Source organism: Halichoerus grypus, chromosome 3 (genome assembly GCF_964656455.1).
Source record: "Halichoerus grypus chromosome 3, mHalGry1.hap1.1, whole genome shotgun sequence".
NCBI classification, from domain to species: domain Eukaryota; kingdom Metazoa; phylum Chordata; class Mammalia; order Carnivora; family Phocidae; genus Halichoerus; species Halichoerus grypus.
The window spans coordinates 58,173,464-58,195,040 of NC_135714.1; the positions used below are offsets into that span (position 1 = coordinate 58,173,464).

Sequence of the window (21,577 nt, forward strand, 5' to 3'; positions counted from 1 at the left end):
GATCCAGTCCAGGTTCCGTAACAGTATCAGGGTAGTGCTGGCCTCATAAAATGATTTTGGAAGTTCTCCTTCCTCTTCTATTTTTTGGAGTAGTTTGAGGAGAATATGACTAAGGAGCAGTTGCGGCTAGGTAGGAAGAAATAGGCTCACCAAAAATCCCAGAAATGCTGAGGCACAGTGAAATCAGAGATAAGGGAACAAACCAGACCACCCTGCCCTGGGCGTTAGAGGTGGGGTCTTTTTATGGCAGTCACATTGTGACCAACAAAGAATAACCAGACCCCAAAGTAGAAGTAAGCTATTAAAGATGTTATCACCAGTCCTTACTCAAACGAAGACGTCACAAGAATGTTAAGGTAATGTTTAGATAAAAGACTGTCGGTGGAGGCCCACATTGGCAACCCTGTCAGGACCCCTCCCACTCCTGAGAGTTTTTTCTGTATCCTTACTTAAAACTCTATTGCTTTGCTCACTCTCCTTTGTCCATGAGATTAATTCTTGTACTCTGTGAGACAAGAACCTAGCTCTCCTGCTTCAAAAAGGTATTAACTCTTCTCTAAACGTTTGGTAGAATTTGCCTGTGAAGCCATCTGGCCCTAGACTTCTGTTTGTCGGGAGGTTTTGGTTACTGATTCAATTTCATCGCTGGTAATTGGTCTGCTTAAAATTTCTGTTTCTTCCTGTTTCCAACATGGTAGGGTGATCCAAGTGCTTCAGGTCTGCCTATTTTCTGAAGTCCCAGGCTACTGTAACAAACACGACTCCCAAGTGTCTCTCTTTGAGGATACCATGGTCAGCATGCTGGAATCAGCCCTTGCAAGGTGTCCAGACTCCTCCACCTGTACCCTATAGACAGGCTGCGTGGTGTGTTCCCAAGCCTCCCCAGAACTTGAGGCTCCCAAGTGCTGCTTTTGGCTGGCTTCTCAGTCCTGTGGGCAGGCCCTGACCTGGCAAGGCAAATCCAGGTCCTCTGGGTCTGCCTCAGATATAAGCCTCAAGAGCTGCATGCACTTGGAAGTGATTCCTGGTTGCCTGTCCTGGGTCATTGAAAAAGTTCATTCCTTGAATTGAGAGATGAAAAGGCCCAATTTCATTATCAACTCCCATTTCTCATAGAGCACCTTCAGCACCAGGGTGTGCTTCATCTGCACATTTGCATCCTGATGTCTTCGCTGGTCCGGCAGCTCCACGTCGTCCTCATGTCTGCCTTTGAGTTTCGTGATGCTCTCAATCTCATACAGCTACTGGGCCAAGAGGCTGCCCATGCACTTGTCTCGGTTCACCCTCGCCAGTGCTCTCAGCAGCTTTATGGCCTTTCGACAGACTGCACAATGTGTTCCTGGTCTTTTCCAGAACTCAAGTCTTCCAGGTGCCACTTTTAGGTGGCTACCTAGTATGGCGGGCAGGCCTATATGATCCTGAATCTTAATTTCTTATTCAAGAAATAAGAATATTGTTGTCTAAAAATAGTCATATAAAGCACCAGCCTCACAATAAACACTCAGTAAGTTAGGTCCCATTTCCTTGGGTTTGCTCCCAAGGCCTATGCACCCGCCCCGCCCCAGGGACTTGAAAATGTGCCCAGCACTGGAACCAGGGCTTTAGCCATTTATTTGAATTTGTGGTAGTACATGTTTACCTTCCCTCCTGCCACATCAGAACTTTGTCCGTGTCAACAGGCATTCCCAGGAAATGAGATCTGTACCAAAGGTGCTTATTGATTACTACAAGGCCTACATGGTATAATCTTGAAAAAAAACAAGTAGATTGACATGACTCATTTTAAAATCCAGTATTCATTAATGAATGCCATCCATTAGCAATATTTCTCCGTTGTCATGAATTTCTTCAATTTTATCAGGGTCGTACTGGCCTAGAAAAAATATTCACCAGGAAAAGGTTAATTATTAATAGTAATTCCTTGAAAAGAGTATAAAAAGGATTCTTCATTTCTTTCAGATGATAGAGCACCTTCTTTAAAGGTTCATCTGGAACAATGAAGACTCTTAGACCCATATGTTTTCTTGTTTTCTTCAGCTACGTTCAATGTCAAACTCTTCAGAGAAGTTTACTAGCTGCAGGTAGGGATCCTATTTACAATCTATACATCCCATGTGCCAGGACATAAGGCATGATGACTACTAAAATATCTACTAAAATATAAGGAAAGGCATATCTTCCTCAGGGCTCATCATTGTCAACAGAGTCATTGGAAATTGCTAGAAATTAATTTGTGGAAGGGATGCAGAAAGAGAGCTAATATATTGAGGCAACACACACAGGAAGATCTCGTTTTAGCCTTACTTCCACTCTAGGTGAGGGAAAGATACATTTCAAACTTGTGTTTGAAATTGGGTAAATGATTTTGGATAAAGCAACTGTGTTTATAGTAGCAGGAATAATATTATGAGCTACATTCTTCAGTACCTATTCTGTGCTAGGTGCTGTGCTTGGTGCTACACACGTATGTTTCCATTTAATCCTAACAACTATCGAATGTGGTAGAGTTTATTTATTTTTTCTAGGTAGAGAAACAGAAACTTTGAGAGCTTAAGCTATTTTCCCAAGGCCACATTCAGTATCAGAGCTAGAAATTGAACTCAGAGTAACTGACTCCAAAGCCTTTCCCTGTATTAGAGATGATAATAGTTTCTTTATTTAACAGAAAGAGGCTCAGCTCTTTGGAAGCTGTTAGTATAAGAAGATATTGTTTTCAATAGATAACATATGTGTGTGTGTGTGTGTGTGTGTGTGGTGAGTGGAGGTGTTAAGAAAGATAAAGTTGATGAGTAAATCCAAAATGGGTGAGATATTGTCTTTGCCAAATGAAGCCTGGCAAAGTGCTAATGTTTATACATCTGCTCCCAATGTTAAACTTTAATTTTCTTAGTATTCCTTGGATATGCTAGTAACTTCTAATATAAAGAGTTAAATAACCAAATCATGTTAATTAATTCAGGTGTGTCAACACAAGTACATGCAACTTATCTGTGGGCTAATGACAGATATCAAGTACACAATATATTTGAATAGAAATAAGTCATTCACAGAATGTAGTTTAAACACAAGTGAAGATATAGTCTGGTAAAATTTGTTTTAATTTTTGGTGGCAAATAAAGAAGATTTGAAAATTTATAAGTGAATAAATATGGATTTCAGAATTATAAAGGGAGATTTCAATTTTGAAAATATCCTATTATGCAAACAAAATCTCATTTTTTTCAGCCTTGCGCCACATTAATAGCCCAAATTATCTGCAGGAGAACTTAAGAGACATGTGAGTTTTGTTATCAACATTCTCTTCTCTGAAATTTGAAATCACAATCATTTTGGAATGGGGAGGGGGCAGTGATCTAACAATGATGGAGGAAAAGTTTGATTTTATCTTTAACACTCTCACAAGTGTTATGTTTCAGCACCAGGATTATGGTTGCTCAGTTTCTTCAGAAATTAACTTATGAAGAAGTACAAACCATAGTTGAAGAGTTGGTAGATCTTGCAGAGAAGTGCAAGATCCTCAAGGCACATGAGTCACCGTCAGAATGCTCTCACCAATTGGTAGGTGAATCATGTTTTGCCTTTCTCTCTCTTATTTAAACTAAAATTCCAACCAAAAGGTGTTGTTATGAAGTGGGATGTTGAAGAATTAAGTAGGGGATTTTAAGGCAACAATATGTATATCAATCACACTCAAAATACAACCTTTGTAGGTTTATAAGCCTACAGTTCTTCATTTCATCTCTGGGAGATCAGACTCAGAGAACCAAATGCTCAAGAGAATGAATTATAACGTAGAGGCCAATTTGTTCATTTTGGTTGGTTGCTCCGCCTCTCCCACTGGAATACTATTCTCTGACATCATCATATAAAGGTTCCTGGGAAATCAAAGTACTAATTTTAAAAAGTTTCTAAGAGTATATGAAAAGGAAGAAAGAAGTGAATATTATTGTGGGCTCCTTTTCCTTGTTAGTAGAAAATCTTGGGGATTACTATTGTCTCATAAAGTGTGTCTATCTTATGATGAGCAAATTCTTGATGAACACTAACATATTTGTACAATCTACATATGTTTTGGATCACTTGTCTCGTGCCAAATATTTTAAACTACAAATCAACAGTTTTCTTCTCTATTGGTAATTTTTTTTTTTTTTATTATTCCATCTTCTTGGGGCTAAAACCTATTTCTTACTAGACTCTTAGTAGACATAGAAAAACCATCAGTCTTGGGCGCCTGGGTGGCTCAGTCGTTAAGCGTCTGCCTTTGGCTCAGGTCATGATCCCAGGGTCCTGGGATCGAGCCCCGCATCGGGCTCCCTGCTCCGCGGGAAGCCTGCTTCTCCCTCCCCCACTCCCCCTGCTTGTGTTCCCTCTCTCGCTGTGTCTTTCTCTGTCAAATAAATAAATAAAAAATCTTTAAAAAAAAAAGAAAAACCATCAGTCTAATTAGAAACACATTTTATTTATTTTATCTTATTTTTTTAGAGGATCTATTTATTTATTTTAGAGAGAGAGTTGGGGAAGGGGAAGAGGTAGAGGGAGACAGAATCCTCTAGAAGATTCCCTGCTGAGCGTGGAGTCCTATGTGGGGCTTGATCCCAGGACTCTGAGATCATGACCCGAGCCAAAATCCAGAGTCAGCTGCTTAATTGACTGCACCACCCAGGCATCCCTACAAAGACATTGGAAATGAAGTGCTTCTGCCAGTCACTAGTCTCACTTATTTTATAGTGACTCCTTCTTATTTCTACTTCAAAAGATGGCCTTTTTTTTCCACCTTTATTCCCTAAATCTGGACATGTATGTTGTTTGCAGTTTACAGCATCCCACACATTTACTGCCACTCAAAGGTATTTGAAAACTAACTGAATTATTACATTTTCATTTGAACATTTGACACTGAATACACACTGCCTCGGAGTTCAATTCTTAAAATAACTTCCCATGGAAACCAAACTAAAAACAATTAGGAAGCAGGGGAAGCAAATGACATTTATTTCTTGGTGGATAGTTACAAAAATTACCCTGATTTCATTAGGCTCTGAAATTTTGGCTTATGTTTAATACCTCTTAACAACTGTATGAAAATGAATTTGAAATCACAATTATTTTGGAAAGGAGAGAGTGATAAGTTCCATTTGGTCCATGTCTAGCATGTGGGAATTTAGACTTAAAAACCTAAAAAACTTTTGCTCAAAAGAGCTATGTCCAGGGATTATTAAATACAGAGTGTAAGATCATATGCTCAGTGGCCTTTTCTTGATAATAATTCTTTAACTTTCCTAGGAATGTAGATCACACATGCTTCCCCTTTAAATTATTATTTCCTCCTGCAGATGACTACCTTCCTAGAGCACATTTGTAATAACCAAGGAAAGGCTGACAAACAGAAGTTTTCTGACTGTTGCAATATAAATAACAAAGCAAGACTCAAGTGCTTCCTATTATACAAAAAAGATGATGCAGATTACAGTGACATATTCCAAATTCCAAATCCTGAGCAGATCTGTGAGATGGACAAAGTGAATCAAGTGTCAGTGAAGGAGAGGTAAGTCATTTCTCCTTGCCATACTCTCTGAAGAAGAGTGTTTTCCAATTTTGAAGATTGATCTTTTATATATATATGGGCCTCCAAGAACACAATCCTTTATTACATGAATTAAGGTAAAAATTTGACCTACAATATATATTTTTCTCCCTCAGAATGACAATTACAATCTCAGTAAACCTGACAGGGCATGAAAATGTCTGTTTGTAGAAACATTAAAAATGACTAGGACAAAAAAATTTTAAAAATAATTTTTACTAGGGCAATATAAAGGACCCATTTCCTTAATAGTTAGATTAGTCAGACCAGTAGCAAATGCTGTTGAAAGGCACAGCAAGGAGGCAGAGCATAATAAACGGAGTACTGGGGACAGAGAGCAGGGAATAGGTCTGACAAGGGGCTGGCATTTGGGAGATTCCAAGGGATAGCAGAGAGGGTATCTGATAGGCATGGAGAGAGCCTGTCATTGGGAACCTAAGAATAAGTGACAATTGCAGATTAGACAGAGATCAGTTTTCTACTCATAAAATCTGATTCTATAATTCCCACCCGGAGTGGACAGCATTATAGCAAATGGGTAGGCAAGCTCCTATTTTGTTTTCCTAGTGAGCATAGAGGTCTATTTGTAAAGGGGTGCGAGCAAGTGGCTTGGGTTTAGAGGCAGGAAACCAATGCCTAGAGAGGTAGAAATGATAAGAGAAACAAAAAACTTTAGTTCTCAAGGAATGCAATTCTAGCCATCTTATCAAGACAGGCTCAGACAACGGGAATAAGGCAATGATCTGATTGCTGGTTCTAGAGGGCAAGGAGGATTGGTAGTGATTTGATTTCAGATTTTAGACATGAAACTTTAGACCAGAGATGAATGAGCAGACAGGGTGACTTGATGTTGAATAATGTAAACTCCTTTAATTCACCCATGTGGGGGCAGAATTGCCCCAGACATTATTGAGCCTTCAAGAAGAAATTAATTGGCCCTAGCCACTTAGGTAGAAAGGACTGGGGTGCCTGGTGGCTTAGTCGGTTAAGTGTCCAACTCTTGGTTTCAGCTCAGGTCATGATCTCAGGGTCTCGAGATCGAGCCCTGCCTCGGGCTCTGAGGTCAGGGTGGAGTCTGCTTAAGACTCTCTGCCCCTCCCCACTGCTTGCATGCGTGTGTGTGCATGCGCGCGCTCTGTCTCAAATAAATAAATAAATCTTTAAAAAAAAAAGGGGGGAAAGAAAGGACTAAGGGATGAGGACTGGGCAGGTTCCAACTTGTCTGACATCAGGGGCAACCAAATGGGAACCAAAATAGGACCCAGCTACCTATTTACTATAGTGCTTCCACTCTAAGAGAGAATTATAAAATCAGGTTTGGGTTGAATATTCAGAGATTACAAAATCTAACCAATACTCATGCAGTGAATCTAATCTCTTCTTGAATATTTACAATGAAGTCAATATTAAGGAATTATTTTAAATGCTAATCTTAACTTATGTGCAGACAACTATAATTATTCAAGGAAAAATAATTTTCTAATTATTTGTCTCATACTTATAAAGCAACAACTTCATTTAATTCTCAACCAAGGAAACAGTAACACACATCAGAGCTGGCTGGAAAAGTCAGCTCTTTCAGATTTTTCACAATATAGCATAGTCTACAAATACACAAAACCATAGTTATTGTGCCTTTGGATTATCTAAGGAATTTTCAATAGCAGTTTTAATTATTGTAAGCTTCTATTGTAAGTCTGACAATAGAACCTGACTTCCAATCAAGCTTGACCCTATGTTACCTTACAATAGGGACATTCCATTTTTTAAATGGCTCTAATTATTAGAAAGCTTTTCCTTATACTAAGTTAAACTTTGGAGATTTGAAATTAGATTGGCTCATATTGAATATCTTCTAAGGGAACTGTTACTGTAGCACAAAAATAAACCCTTAATTCAGCATACACAATAAAGAGCAGAGGTATTGAATGGCTTTGGTGAAATTTCATATTGACCAAAAATTTTGCCTTATGTTGGGAGGCAGGTGTATGTTGATAATATCAGTTCTGCTGGTCTGTTCTGTTTCTACAAGTTGGGCTTGAGAAACTCTGCTGATAGAAGCCTGTTGACTAAACTTCCAGGGGTTTGGGGCCCCTTGGTGAGAATGAGGAGGGTTTTTTGGGCAGACAGACTTTTCTAAGTCTTGCTAATGAATAATGTTCAGTTTAATTATTTGGCCTATTTTTCTCCCTCCATGGTTTGTGGATGATTTTTTTCTTTTATAGGTTTTTAAAAAGCAAAAGTAATAATCCCAGGATAAGTTAACTTTAGTTTGGTAGCAAATAATCTCTAATTTTCAGCAGCTCAATATAACAAAAGGTGTTTTGTTTTTGTTTTTTTTCCCACTCATGCTATCTGTCCAATGTAGATTGGTAGGAGGTCTGCTTATCATAGTCACTTAGGGACCTAGGTTGACAAAGACACCATCTCAACACTTGCTTCTTTGATTACTATGGCAAGGGAAGGGGATGATAGTAAATCATGCATTGCTTCTTAAGCTTGTTTAGAAGCAACACTCATCATTTCTTCTCACACATCATTAACCAGCAAGTCCCATTGTCATACGTCACCTCAGAGGGGGTGGGGATGCACAATCCTACCATTTGCCTGAAAGGAGGGGATCTGGAAATCTCTGGTAAACAACTCTGATGGCTACCACCTCAGTCATCCACCCACAAGAAAGATTTTGTACTTTTAACCAAAAGGAAATGTTACCACAGGATTGCTACACACCAGTTGTTAGATAAGGTCTCTGTTGATGTTTGGTTAGTGCTTCAGGTCTCCTGCAAATCTCTTGTCTTCTGTTATGGCACCACTCTTCCCTATCTGGTCAGAGAGCAGCAAGAAATAGTCTTCTGATGAAGTCACATATGGATATAGTCCCTGACCCCAGAAACTCTAGCCACCTTCTTGGGTGGGATTTTGTCTTTTAGACTCTGTAGCACTCAGGAATTTCTATTAAAATATGTTAAGCATTTCCTTGGCTATTTGTCATGAGATATAATTGCTTTTTCAATCATTCCAGGGAAGGCAACAGTAGAAATTTTTCATTTGACTTCAGCGGTTTCTGCAGCTGTATTCTTCTCTGGGATCCCCAAAGGACTTGGAGTTAGATTCCAAAGGAGCAGGCATACAGATTTATGTATTATCCAAGGAACTTGGGATGGGGGCAAGTTAGAACATGAACCAAGTCGCTATTCTTTCTATCACTTCCTCCATTATCCTTTCCTTTCAAGGCTGAAAACCTGGTTTTCTGGTGTCACCATTTTTCTGGTGATATTGGCCTACTTTATAGATATTACATCATAAACTTGCATTAAGGATAGTACTATAATAATCAGGATGGACTAAGCTGTGCTGTGGTCACAAGGAAATCCTAAATTTATAAATAAATCCTAAAATCCTAAATATTGGCTGGATTCAGTAAAGATTTATTTCTTTTTCATATCACAGTCTAAATTGGGTGGTTCTCTTTGGCCCTCTCTGGCTCCTAGTTGAATCCTGGGCATGATTTTTTTTTTTTCCAGGCCTGACAATAGGCAATTATGGATCACAGGCCTCAGAGGGGCAAGCTGCCCTTCCCACACCGGACTGGGACAAAACACATTTCAGTCTCTGAAGGAGCTGTAGTCACGGGCTGGGTTCCTTCCTCCCCCCATACCAGCCATGTTTTTGTGCATAGCTTCATTCCTAGCCCAGCCCTGCTGTGACTTCCTCACTGCGGGGATGGAGGGAGAAACTTGGACAGACTTTGGTGCACTTTGGCTCAGCACTCAGGGCTTTCCCACTCCCAGTCCTTTTCCCTCCCCTTCCCCCCTGCCCCAGGGTCCTTAAAACCACAGGAGCCTTTTGTTTGCGAATCCCGCAGGAGAAAGCCATCCCCAAGTCTGTGGTGCTCTACCTGATCCTCGGCTGGTACTGGTATGGGATCATGGAGGGAAAGTGGACAGGGGGAGAGGCTGGGGAGTCAGCCCTTTCTCCAGTTCAACCTCTTGCTCAAACTATCCCAATAAATGATTAAAGTCTTGAGTGTTACTTTTATTTTGTTTTAGTTGGCTACTCTGACACTTGGCAGCTCATCTCTCTCTAACTTGCCTCAGCTCCTGAGAATTCTCCAAGGGGTAACTCGGGAATGCAAGATGTTTCCATCTCTTTATTATCTGAAGCATGTGTTTCCCAGGTCACTGTGAAACAGAAAAAGAGAGAGCAGGGAACTGTGCTGAGACATTAACAGCCACACCTCAAAGTGGTGTGGAGCATATTCATTCATATTTCATCATCCAGAACTCAGTTACATGTTCTCAACGTAACTGCAAGGGAGCCTGGAAAAGGAGTCTCCCTGTGCGCACAGGAAAAGAAAATGGATTTGTGTGAGCATTGAGCCAGTTTTTGCCTGTAATGTCATCTTGTTGAATATTTTTGCATGTGTGTCTGTGGGGTCTTTTGAGCAAGCTTTGCAAAAATAGGAGGAGATATGTATTACAACTGAAAGGCAGAGATGATGCCCCGGCTCTTCGAGTGTGAGGAATGAATGAACTAGAGAGGGAAATAAAGACAGGGGACTTAGTAACAAACCAAAATATTGAGGGGCATATCTTGGAGGACAATGGCCTTAACTTTCCTAGTCTAGAGAGAACTTCTGGATGATCTTGAGAGACTCCTCCCCCATCACTAATAGATTCTAAACTTAATCCTCCCGCACCAGCTATACAATCCGGCATTTACAATTCAGTTTGCACTACTGAACTTTCTATCTTATACTTCTTATATAAAAATGACAAGTTTTAGTTACTTTTTCTTTCCCCACCAGCCTGGAAGTTACAGTTGGTCATTTCATGAGCATTCAGTGAATGTCTGACTACCTTCACAGTGATCTGTCCAGAGTGACGTGAACATGTGATGTGTTTACGTATCATGCTACCTCATCTCTTTCACCATGAAATTCTAGAAGTTCAGGTCAACAAAACTAGATGAAGAAACAGTGTTGGCACATGTTCTTGAATTCTAAATAACACAACTTCATATTTTCCAAATTACAGGTACATTTATGAAACGTCTCAAAAGCATCCATTCTTGTATGGACCCACTATTCTGACCATGTCTGCTTGCTATGAAACAGCTATTCAGTCATGTTGCCAAGAAGAAAATAAAACTGAATGCTTCCAGATAAAGGTAAAATATTCATATGTCAACTGTTATTTAGAGCCTTGCTCTGCAAAGTGTGGACTGTGGACCAGCAGCGTATGCATCACCGGGCAGCTCATTGGAAATGCAGAATCTGAAGCTCTTCTCCAGATCTACTAAATAAGACTTCATTGTAACAAGATACTGAGGCAATTCATATTGTTATTACAATTTGAAAAGTATGATTTAGCATAGACATTACTTCATCATAAGTATTTAATATTCAAGTTACTATTGTTGCATATCAAAACACCCCAAAATTTATTGACTCAAGCCAACAACAATTATATTATTATCTCTCATGATTTTTGTGGGTCAGGAGTTCAGGAAGGGCTCATCTGGGCAGTTCTGGCTCATGATCTTTCTTGTGGTAGAACTCTGGGGAGCTGAAGCACCTGGGGGCTAGCTCAACATCGCTTTCTTCTCATAGAGTCTCAGGGCCTCTCCACGTGGTCTCTCTGCCTTGGCTAGTTTGGGATTGCCCACAGCATGGTAGCCTCAGGGCAGCTGGATTGCTTACATATAGCCAAAGTCTTCAAGAATGCATATTCTAGTGGCTAAAGCAGAAGTTGTATGGCCTTTTTATGAGCTAGCCTCAGAAGTTACTTCTGTCATACACTATTGGTTGAAACACCATAAAACCTCACCGGTTTAAAAAAGAGAGTATATAGGGCACCTGGGTAGCTCAGTTGGTTAAGCGACTGCCTTCGGCTCAGGTCATGATCCTGGAGTCCCTGGATCGAGTCCTGCATCGGGCTCCCTGCTCGGCAGGGAGTCTGCTTCTCCCTCTGACCCTAACCCCTCTCATGTGCTCTCTCTCATACTCTCTCTCTCAAATAAATAAATAAAATCTTAAAAAAAACAACAGGAGAGTATATATACTGTACCTCTTGATGGGAAGATTGTCAAAGTCTCACTGTAAGAAGAGCCCGGGATAGAAGATATCGCTGCAGCCATCATTGGAAAATACAATCTATCACACTTAATTTTAACCATGTGGCCTTTTCTCTTTCATTGAAAAGATGTAAATCAGTGATTAGTTCTAAGATAAAAGTACTTTTCACGCATCTCCTTAAAGGTTTCAAATATCAACATAAAATGACCATCTTTGCTAGAGAGGGCACCAGATGGATTTTCCAAAGGTTGTACTGAAATGAGTAGTAGTTTGATAGTCATTTTGATGAATTCAAGACTAAATGCAGTGCCACTTTATTCTTACTGTTTTCTTTGATCTTCTCAGTGCAAATTTATCTCATATTCTTCAAAACCCCTATTTCTCTATTCCTCTCAACCTATTTTTCCTATCGAGCTCCTCATCATCTACCTTAGATAAGAAATTAAATAATGTATCTAGAGAGTTTCTGGCACATGCTCAGTACTCAATAATTATTGCTGTTATCATTAAAGATATTATCATTATCATAGACAGCTTTAATATATTACCTCCCTCTCCATTTGTCCCCTAGTGACTTTTTCAGAAGTCAATTCTGAGTTCCTAAGCAGGACAGTCTTTTTTTTCCTTTTAGGTTTGTATTAATGAAAAACAGAAAAACAAATGATCATGCAGACTTATATCTCATTACTTCACATTTCTAAAGAATGAACTTTTTTGTGGAGGTTAAGCTTTTTTTTTAAAGTAACTTGTGCTTACTCTTTTAAGTTTTCTTAATCTTAACTCTTCTCAGTGGAGAATTTTCCTTAATGTATAACATGCCCCTATAAAGTTAGCCAAGAGTTCTTCCCTCTTCTACCCCACTTTATGATCTTTACAGTATTGCTGCTTCCAGGATGTCCATTCCTAATGGTTCTTGCTTATTCCTCAGAGAAAATGACATAACCAAGTGTATAAAAATTGTGTTTATGATTAGAGAATGTGGTTTATGAGTTAAGTCTTCAGAGACTCTTGAAGAAGTAGACAAGCTTGTTTGTACTAGATTTTAAATGAGTATACTACAACAAAATAAGGATTAAAGCAATAATTACATTTATAATTAATTATAAAATATAATTAGTTAAATTTAATAATAATTACTAAATTAAATTATAATTATTGTGCTAGTTTTATGGTTTGAATATTGCCTTTGTATATATTTTTTAACTTGTTCTTAAAAATAGCACTGTAAGGTATAGTTAGCCAAAGTAAAAATAATCTATGGTCATTATAATGTTTTAAGTGAAAATATAGAGCTGTTCTGAAATTTTAAAATATTACTAATATTCCCAGCACACAGAGATACCAATTTTAGTATATTTCCTTTTATTCATTTTTCCATTCACAGATTTTATTTTGTACATTGTTGTGATCACACTGAATATCTAGTTTTGATTCGAGATTTAAATATATCTACTTTTTATTAGAAGTATACATTTTGTCAAAATTAATGTGCCATTATTTATTTTACCATCACTCTGCTGTTGAGACATTTTATTTGTCTCCAAAATGTTGCCATTGTAACAAAACATGCATGTTCTTCTTTTTTAATAATTGTGGTTTTTTTTATGTAGAAGAATTTATTTGCGATAGTTTCCAAAGTAAAAATCCTGGTTTAAAAATTATGAACATATTTGGGGGGGGCTTCATTAATGTATATTGCCAAACTGGAGCATATATTCTAGATAAGCAGTAGGAGACATGTCCAAGATGACAGAGCTAGTAACTTGATAAAAACAAAATACAACTGTAAGACATTATTGAAATTTATTCTTGTGGCTCTCTGGATTTTTGGTTGCTCAATTTCATGTCTTCTTTTTATTCCAAATGTTCGAGGTTCTAGAACAAGTGATTTCTGGGAAGTAAGATGCTATTTTATAAAACAAACAAACCACATTGTGCTTTTGCATTTGGTCTCTTTTAAATAAGACAATAAGGACTTTCTAATTTTGAGGAGATAAACAACTTTTACTTTTCTTTCTCGTTTACTAACGACAAGAGGGACTTTTGCTGTTACAGACACATTTCTTTGATGAGTGTTTTTCTACTTACAGCTAGAACCCATCAGAAAATACGTTAGAGAAATATCTTTGAGGCATCACCATTTATGCGAAATTGGGATTAAATTCAACCACAAAGTAGCCAAAGCAGTGTAAGTTACTGATTGACATATGTGAACTCTGTTGCTGTTGGATCACCCCATTTGATCAAACTCATTTGAAAGATCATTTTTTTTTTTCATTTAATAATGTCTCTCAATGCAAACCTGGTTCCTTTCTCTACAGCTATGCTACTTGCCTATTCAATAGGGCACATAGAGCTGGGCTTGAAACTACACAATCCTCATCTCTATCCACTGTCTCCTGCCTCAGTTTCTTCCATCTGCTCAGACCCCTTATCTCTGCCTTAGTGCACAAAAGATTTTGTACATGAAGATGCAGGCTCTTAATTGTTCCACCTGATAAAACCTGGCAGACAAAATGTATTCTTTTCTCTGGGAAGATAGGAAAGATTTTCGCTCTAGTGTCATGCAGAACAGAAAAATCTAGTGGTGTTTTGTGGGTGGGGATGGAAGAGTGTGGGGTGAGGAGAATTTGATGTTACTCAGTGTGCCTCTTTCCTGGCCCAGATTGTATTTCTGTCCAAGTTTACCTGTGAAGGGTTGTATCCTTCCTTATAACACCTTCTTGCCTAATCTGGGACAGCATTGGGCTGGATGGAAGCTTAGTTCTCTTTATAAGGCAGGCCCATTTTCCCGATTGCCAGAGACATTTTGGGGATGTTGCTCAGTTGTCAATGGGAGAAGCAAGGGAGACCCAAGACTCTTAGAATTATTGTCTTTATGATGAAGAATTTTACTTGGAAAGTCAGGTCAGATAAATTTCCAAATTATCCATCTAAGCAACTCAGCTTCTTAAGTGATCATTTCAATGATGAAAATGACTATATTTTGCATGATTATGAATTGAATGGTGTTTGTTTTGTGATTTAGATCTTTGTGTGGCTCTGAGTGCAATCGTGGAAGAAATGGAAGGCATTTAAAATATACTCTCTTCCTCCTACATTTGCAAATGTGTTTCTATTATTTTGGTTACTCAATGAACTAGAACTAATTTTAGAAAGGATTGAATTCAAAATACGGTTTCAGATGTACTTATTTTTCTTTCAGGGAATTGGTTCTGCTGACTAAAAAACAACCCAAAGCTGACTTTTCTGAAATTGCCAGGCTGGCCGTGGATATTAAAAATCTGCATCAGACATGCTGTGAAGGAGACGTAGTAGCATGTGTACTTGGCAGGGTGAGAGCCTCTCCTTTCTTAAAACTCACCTCAGTCTTGAAAATCTTGCAATTCTTTTTTTTTTTTAAGATTTTATTAATTTGAGAGAGAGAGAGAGAGAAGCACAAGCAGGGGGAGGGGCAGAGGGAGAAGCAGACTCCCCGCTGAGCAGAGAGCTCAAGATGGGGCTCAATCCCGGGACCCTGAGGTCAAGACCTGAGTTGGGGGCAGATGTTTAACCGACTAAGCCACCCAGGTGCCCCAAAACTTGCAATTCTTAAACAAAGGTGACCATGGTACGTCGTGAATCTAAAATAAAATAATGAGCATTTCTCAATCTTACCAGTAGAATTACCAGTCGTGTCTCCCCTCTTGTCTTGTCCCAGCTCAGGCAATGATTTTTTCTTCCTCCCTCCCCCACTTCTTTTCTCCCTCCACTCCTCCTTCCCTTCCTTTCTTCCTTATTTATCCTGTCTTTCTTCACTTTATTCTGTTATTCTTTAATTTTTAGAGCTGACCTCTAATTTCCTTCCAAACTGAGTTTATATTTTGTTCACCTTTGAATCCCAAGCAAGTTCCAGAATTGCAACCCAGAGCCCCAGGCCACACCAGCCTGGAGGAAAAAAGAAACGTCAAGAAAAAGATGTGGGCCTGAGGTTTGGGGGCACGATCTGCCCCTCATCCAAGTGTAAAGTCTCTAAATCCCAGAGAAGGAAAAATTGTAACTGTCAAAAACCCGATGAGGCTTTGGTAAATCAGAGGTTACAAGTCATGTTCCTATTCATTCTGCAAGTTAGAAAATTGAATAATGTTTCATCATGATAAATAAAATGCAGCAACAAAGAAGGACTAATATCATAATTTCATGGGGATGTCCATGACTCTTATGGACAGGAGCCCCCACCTTCAACTATTTTAGTCCCATTCCATGAAAGATTAAGGGATATGAGTAACTACAGGAATTAAAATAGAAAGGCATTGCATAGACACTCAGTAGCATCGCTCGGATTCTACGTCCTCAACCATTTACGTTGCTGGAACAGAGTTGGGGTCAGACCACAGCTCTTCTTTGGTACCTACTGTGGTTGTTAAGTCCATGTCATATTCAGCCCGACCACTGGGAAGGGTGGCCATGGTCACCGCCCCTTTCATCCTGGAGATACACAATATAATGTCGTTCTTGAACTTCTCTCTGTATGGCAGGAATCCCAACTAGTGCTGGAAAAAACACTCCCCTGCATACTTAGAAGGAGTCCTGGCTTTTCAGGACAGGCTATTAGAATGTTATTTATGTGAAGATTAGGTGAACTTGGGGGGAAGAGTAAAGAGAAAGTGGGGGCCTGACAGACTCAATCATAATTAAAACAAAACAAAACAAAATCTCTAATATCCTTTAGCACATAAACAATACCTGTGCTAAACCAGCAACTCCATTTATAATTCTACACCTTGTCAGGAATGCCAGAACAATTGTTAATGATTTCATTGTATTAGCTAATATTCGCAAGCAATATAAAATAACTATAAATGGGGGTGCCTGGGTGGCTCAGTCGGTTAAGCGTCTGCCTTCGGCTCAGGTCATGATCCCAGGGTCCTGGGATCGAGCCCCGTTTAGGGCGCCCTGCTCAGCGGGAGGCCTTCTTGTTCCTCTCCCACTCCCCCGGCTTGTATTCCCTCTCTTGCTGTCTCTCTCTCTCTGTCAAATAAATAAATAAAAACTCTTTAAAAAATAAAATAAAATAAAATAAAATAAAATAAAATAATAACTATAAATTGTTCTAGCATTCCTGTCTTGGTCCAGACTTTCATGGAAACAGGTTTAAAGTTATTGACTTGAGAAAGGTATTGTGTATGTGTTAAGAGATTTTTCATTTTATTTTAGAGATTGGTTTTTTCTTTTTTTTTCAAAGATTTTATTTATTTATTTGAGAGAGAGCGTGCACATAAGCAGGGTTCGGGGGAGGGGAGAATCTCAAGCAGACTCTGCGCTGAGCACAGAGACCAACAAGGGGCTTGATCTCACGACTCTGAGATGATGAGCTAAGCCGAAATCAAGAGTCCCATGCTTAACAAATTGAGCCACCCAGGCATCCCAAGGTTGTTCTGTTTTTAATTAGGATGGATTCTTAACACTAGTAAATGTTCTTTTGTTTTCTTAGGATCATCATTTGATTTCCACTTAACTTATTCATTGGTGAATCATATTAAAAGATTTCTTAATTTTTAACCATCTTTAGATTGCTTACATCCATCTCATTTTGCTATATTTCGGATTTTATATATACATAATTTTCAAATTTCTGTATTTGCATTTACATGAACTTGATCTAGAACTTTCAGGTTTTGGTATTCAGTTATGTTACCTTCCAAAAATTGCACTGTTTTCCCTTTCAAAATCTCTGAAATAATGTAACAATATTGAGAATGACCTGTTTTGTGAAGGTTTGCAAGAACTTGTCCATGAAACTGGAGCAGGGATTGAGACAGAAACCCGTGTGACAGTGCTCATCATGATAAATGCACCCTTTCTACTGTTTATTTTTCATATTGATTTAATGATCTTATTATTAGAGTATTTCTCCTAATGCTTTTTGGAATGGTGTATGGATTATATACCTTTGAATTATAAGTCCCAGAAAGTTTTTTATACTTACCGGTGCTTATATCATTCCCTGATGCTTCACAATATCACACCCAACTCAAAAAGCACATAACCTTTATAATAGATGTTAATTTTTAATATTAGGTGATATGAATTAATAGGGCTTATAAGTCTATTATGTCACTCAGTCAACATAATTAAATTTTACGTTGTAGGGTTCTCTTTCTTTGACTTCAAGGCACTATTGACCAACATTCTGGGGTTGTATAATAATTGCTATAGTACAAACTTTAAAAAAATAATTTCTGCATGCAGCCGCTAATTCTAAGCATTTCACTTTTATTCAGCAAACACTTTTATAGTACTTAACCTGGGCCAGGCTCCTTTCTTTGTTCCTAATAATTATTAATCCGTTTAGTTCCCACAAGCTTAGGAAGTATTACTTTAACCCCCATGTTATAGATGAGGATAACTGAGGCATCGAGAAGCCATCAAAAGGAATGAGATCTTGCCATTTGCAACGACGTGGATGGAACTGGAGGGTATTATGCTGAGCGAAATAAGTCAAACAGAGAAAGACATGTATCATATGACCTCACTGATATGAGGAATTCTTAATCTCAGGAAACAAATTGAGGGTTGCTGGAGTGGGGGGTGGGGTGGGAGGGATGGGGTGACTGGGTGATAGACACTGGGGAGGGTATGTGTTCTGGTAAGCGCTGTGAATTGTGCAAGACTGTTGAATCTCAGATCTGTACCTCTGAAACAAATAATGCAATATATGTTAAGAAAGAAAAAAAGAAGAAGAAGAATGTAGCAGGAGGGGAAGAATGAAGGGGGGGAAATCGGAGGGGGAGAAGAACCATGAGAGACGATGGACTCTGAAAAACAAACTGAAGGTTCTAGAGGGGAGGGGGGTGGGAGGATGGGTTAGCCTGGTGATGGGTATTGAGGAGGGCATGTTCTGCATGGAGCACTGGGTGTTATGCACAAACAATGAATCATGGAACACTATATCTAAAACTAATGATGTAATGTATGGGGATTAACATAACAATAAAAAAATTAAAAAAAAAAAACTGAGGCATCGAGAAGCAAAGTAGCTTGCTTAAGTCACAAAGTTGGGAAGTAGCAAAGTCAAGATTAGAACTCAGGAAGTTTGACTTCAGAGCCAAAGCTGTCAAGCACTGCAATGATTTATTTTTCCAGTGATGACTGCAAAGGTGTGTCTAGAAGATGATAGGTGGTGGGAGAAGTTTTTCATCGACTTGGAACCTCTACGTTCTCACAATTTCTTTCATCAATTTTCTTCTCCTCTTCTGCTACCCTTTAAAAATTGGTATTCCCAGTAGATCTGTTCTTGGTCTTTTCCTTTTTTATTTTACACATGTAGTCCGAGATGACTGGCCTTCAGTTTCAGGAGTAGAATTCAGTGGTTCATCACTTACATACAACACCCAGTGCTCATCACAAGTGCCTGCCTTAATGCCCATCACCCTTCTAGCCCATCCCCTGCCCACCTCCCCTCCGGCAACCGTCAGTTTGTTCTCTATCATGAAGAGTTTTTTCCCCCCTATGTTCATCTGTTTCATTTCTTAAATTCCACATGTGAGTGAAATCATATGGTATTTGTCTTTCTCTGACTGACTTATTTTGCTTAGCATAATACCCTCTAGCTCCACCCATGTCATTACAAATGTCAAGATTTCATTCTTTTGATGGCTGAGTAACCTTCCATTATATATATATACCACCTCTTCTTTATCTATTCATCAGTGGCACTGGGCTGCTTCCACAGTTTGGCTATAGTGAATGCTGCTGCTGTGAACATTGGGGGGTGCATATGTCCCTTTGAATTAGTATTTTGTATTCTTTGGGTAAATACCTGGTAGTGCACTTGCTGGATTGTAGGGTAGTTCTATTTTGAACTTTTTGAGGAACTTCCGCCCTGTTTTCCAGAGTAAGCCCCATCATTTCTCAACTACATTTTCTCAATAACCCCCAAAGATCCTACATATCATTTCCCCAAATATGTCATATAATCTCACTTCCAGGATTTTTTATATATAAAGATGAATAATTTTGGAATGTTCTTCCTCTTCCTTAGTTTCCAAGTAACTTTTATTTGTCCTTCAGGACTCATGTTGTTTAAGATCTTCACTCTGACCTCCACCCAGTCTGGATTGCCAATCTTTTTTCTTCCAAAGGGTCACATATGCACTTCTCCTACAACTTCTGTTATACTGCATTACGATTGTTGTTTAATTATTTGACTCTCTAATTAGACTGTGAGTTTCTTAAGTGCAGAGATTAATTTATTCATATCCACACGTACATAATTATTTGTGTGTGTAAGTAAATATGTTAAATATGTAAGCATAATAGTAATATTATAACAATATATGTGGTAAATGACAGAGACAAAATGTTTTCTAAACTGGAATCCTAAAACAATAACAATGATAACAAGACAATAAAACTCTCCTTTGTATCTTGTGGGGCTAACCATGGAAACAATACTCTAGTTGGTCTCCCCTTAAGTTCCTTAAGAGATGTGAAAAGAGCTTGTGACACTTGAGTGAGGTCAAATAGAGAAGACTTCCTTATTAGAACAAGTCACTATACATGACCTTTTGGGTCTCTCAGTTTGCCAAGGATAAAGCAATAGAAGATGCCAAGTTCTTCTCTGGTTTTCTAGTAATAACAATAAAAATAAATAAGTTCAGAATGAAGTCATCAAAAACAACTGCTCCTTTTGATGTTTTATAGAGCCAGCTTATGAACTATACTTGTTCCAAGCAGTCGATCCTCTCCAGTAAAATCAGCCCATGCTGTGCGCTGCCGGTGCCATTCCAAGGGGAATGCGTTATCAACTCAGAAAATGACGATGAACCTGATCTTCCATCTTTGCCACTCAGCAGATTTACAGAAGACCGATTTGTATGCGCACAGTTCTCCAACAAGCCAGATGATTTCCTGCAAGAGTAATACAGCTTTTTGTAAAATCTTTGTAATGGAGTACACACATATATTTATGGACTTTCTGGGAAGGGTTGTAGACTTGAATGATGACAGAGGCTAACCCATGATGTAAATGAGTGACTCAAATTGTTCAAGAGGAGATGCTTGGTGGAGTCAAAAGTGGCAGCTACTTATACAGCTCCAGCCACTTGTTAGCATATGGGAATGTAGGCTTCGGGTAGTTGGGTCTACTGCATTTTATTTTATTTTATTTATTTTATTTTTATTTAAATTCAATTAATTAACCTATAGCGTATTACTAGTTTCAGAGGTAGAGGTCAATGATTCATCAGTCTTATATAACACCCCGTGTTCATCACATCACATGCCCTCCTTAATGTCCATCACCCAGTTACTGCATCCTCCCACCCCCTTCCCCTCCAGCAACCCTGTATTTTGAAAGAAGCTGGAAGTTGCTTGATTTTTAAGTGTTGACAACTAATACAGAATTTTTAAAAACACAGTGAGGGTCAAGTATTTGCAAACTTTGCTCTAAGGTACTCATCCCTAAGGAATGGCTTCAGATTGGTATACCTGGTGAGCTCTTCTATTTTAATTAATGTAATACCTACTACCAAAGCCATGGTGTGGCATTTAAAGATTAGAGAGATGGAATATTAACATCTCAGGTGTCCATTCTGAAATGCATATTAATTTGTGCAAGACAAACTGATTTCAATATGTAATATTAAAACAATATTGCTGTGTGATTGAAGTATTTCCAAAGTCACTTTGTGAAGCATTATTTGGAGCAATTAAACTCCAACAATGCGTAAGAATTTGAGTTTTCTTCAAAGCTTTTTGTAGAATGACTTGAGCTATATTTCTGAAATTACATTTGATATGGCTTATAAAAGTAAATGTCACTGCCTGAACCCACTCATTCCTAAACTTGCATTTGGTACTGGAAAAGTCGATAGGCACAACTTCCTATGGGAAATCACATTAAGCTATGAGTTGGGAGACCAGATTTCCAA

General features: G+C 38.6%; 1 protein-coding gene across 2 annotated transcripts in view; it reads left to right on the forward strand.

The window, feature by feature from the left end:
- The first annotated feature begins 1,977 nt into the window (after positions 1–1,977).
- Positions 1,978–21,577, forward strand: part of LOC118526654 (alpha-fetoprotein-like) — a 43,109-nt gene continuing 23,509 nt past the window's right edge. Inside the window, exons 1-8 of one of the 2 annotated variants that reach the window (XM_036078028.2) lie at positions 1,978–2,081; positions 3,226–3,277; positions 3,417–3,558; positions 5,334–5,545; positions 10,624–10,756; positions 13,754–13,851; positions 14,869–14,998; positions 20,349–20,563. In XM_036078028.2, coding sequence (XP_035933921.1) covers positions 1,997–2,081; positions 3,226–3,277; positions 3,417–3,558; positions 5,334–5,545; positions 10,624–10,756; positions 13,754–13,851; positions 14,869–14,998; positions 20,349–20,563 — 1,067 coding nt within the window. In that variant the 5' untranslated portion in view covers positions 1,978–1,996. Of the gene's footprint in view, positions 2,082–3,225; positions 3,278–3,403; positions 3,559–5,333; positions 5,546–10,623; positions 10,757–13,753; positions 13,852–14,868; positions 14,999–20,348; positions 20,564–21,577 lie in introns of both variants that reach the window. The other variant, XM_036078031.2, reaches the window with a different exon arrangement.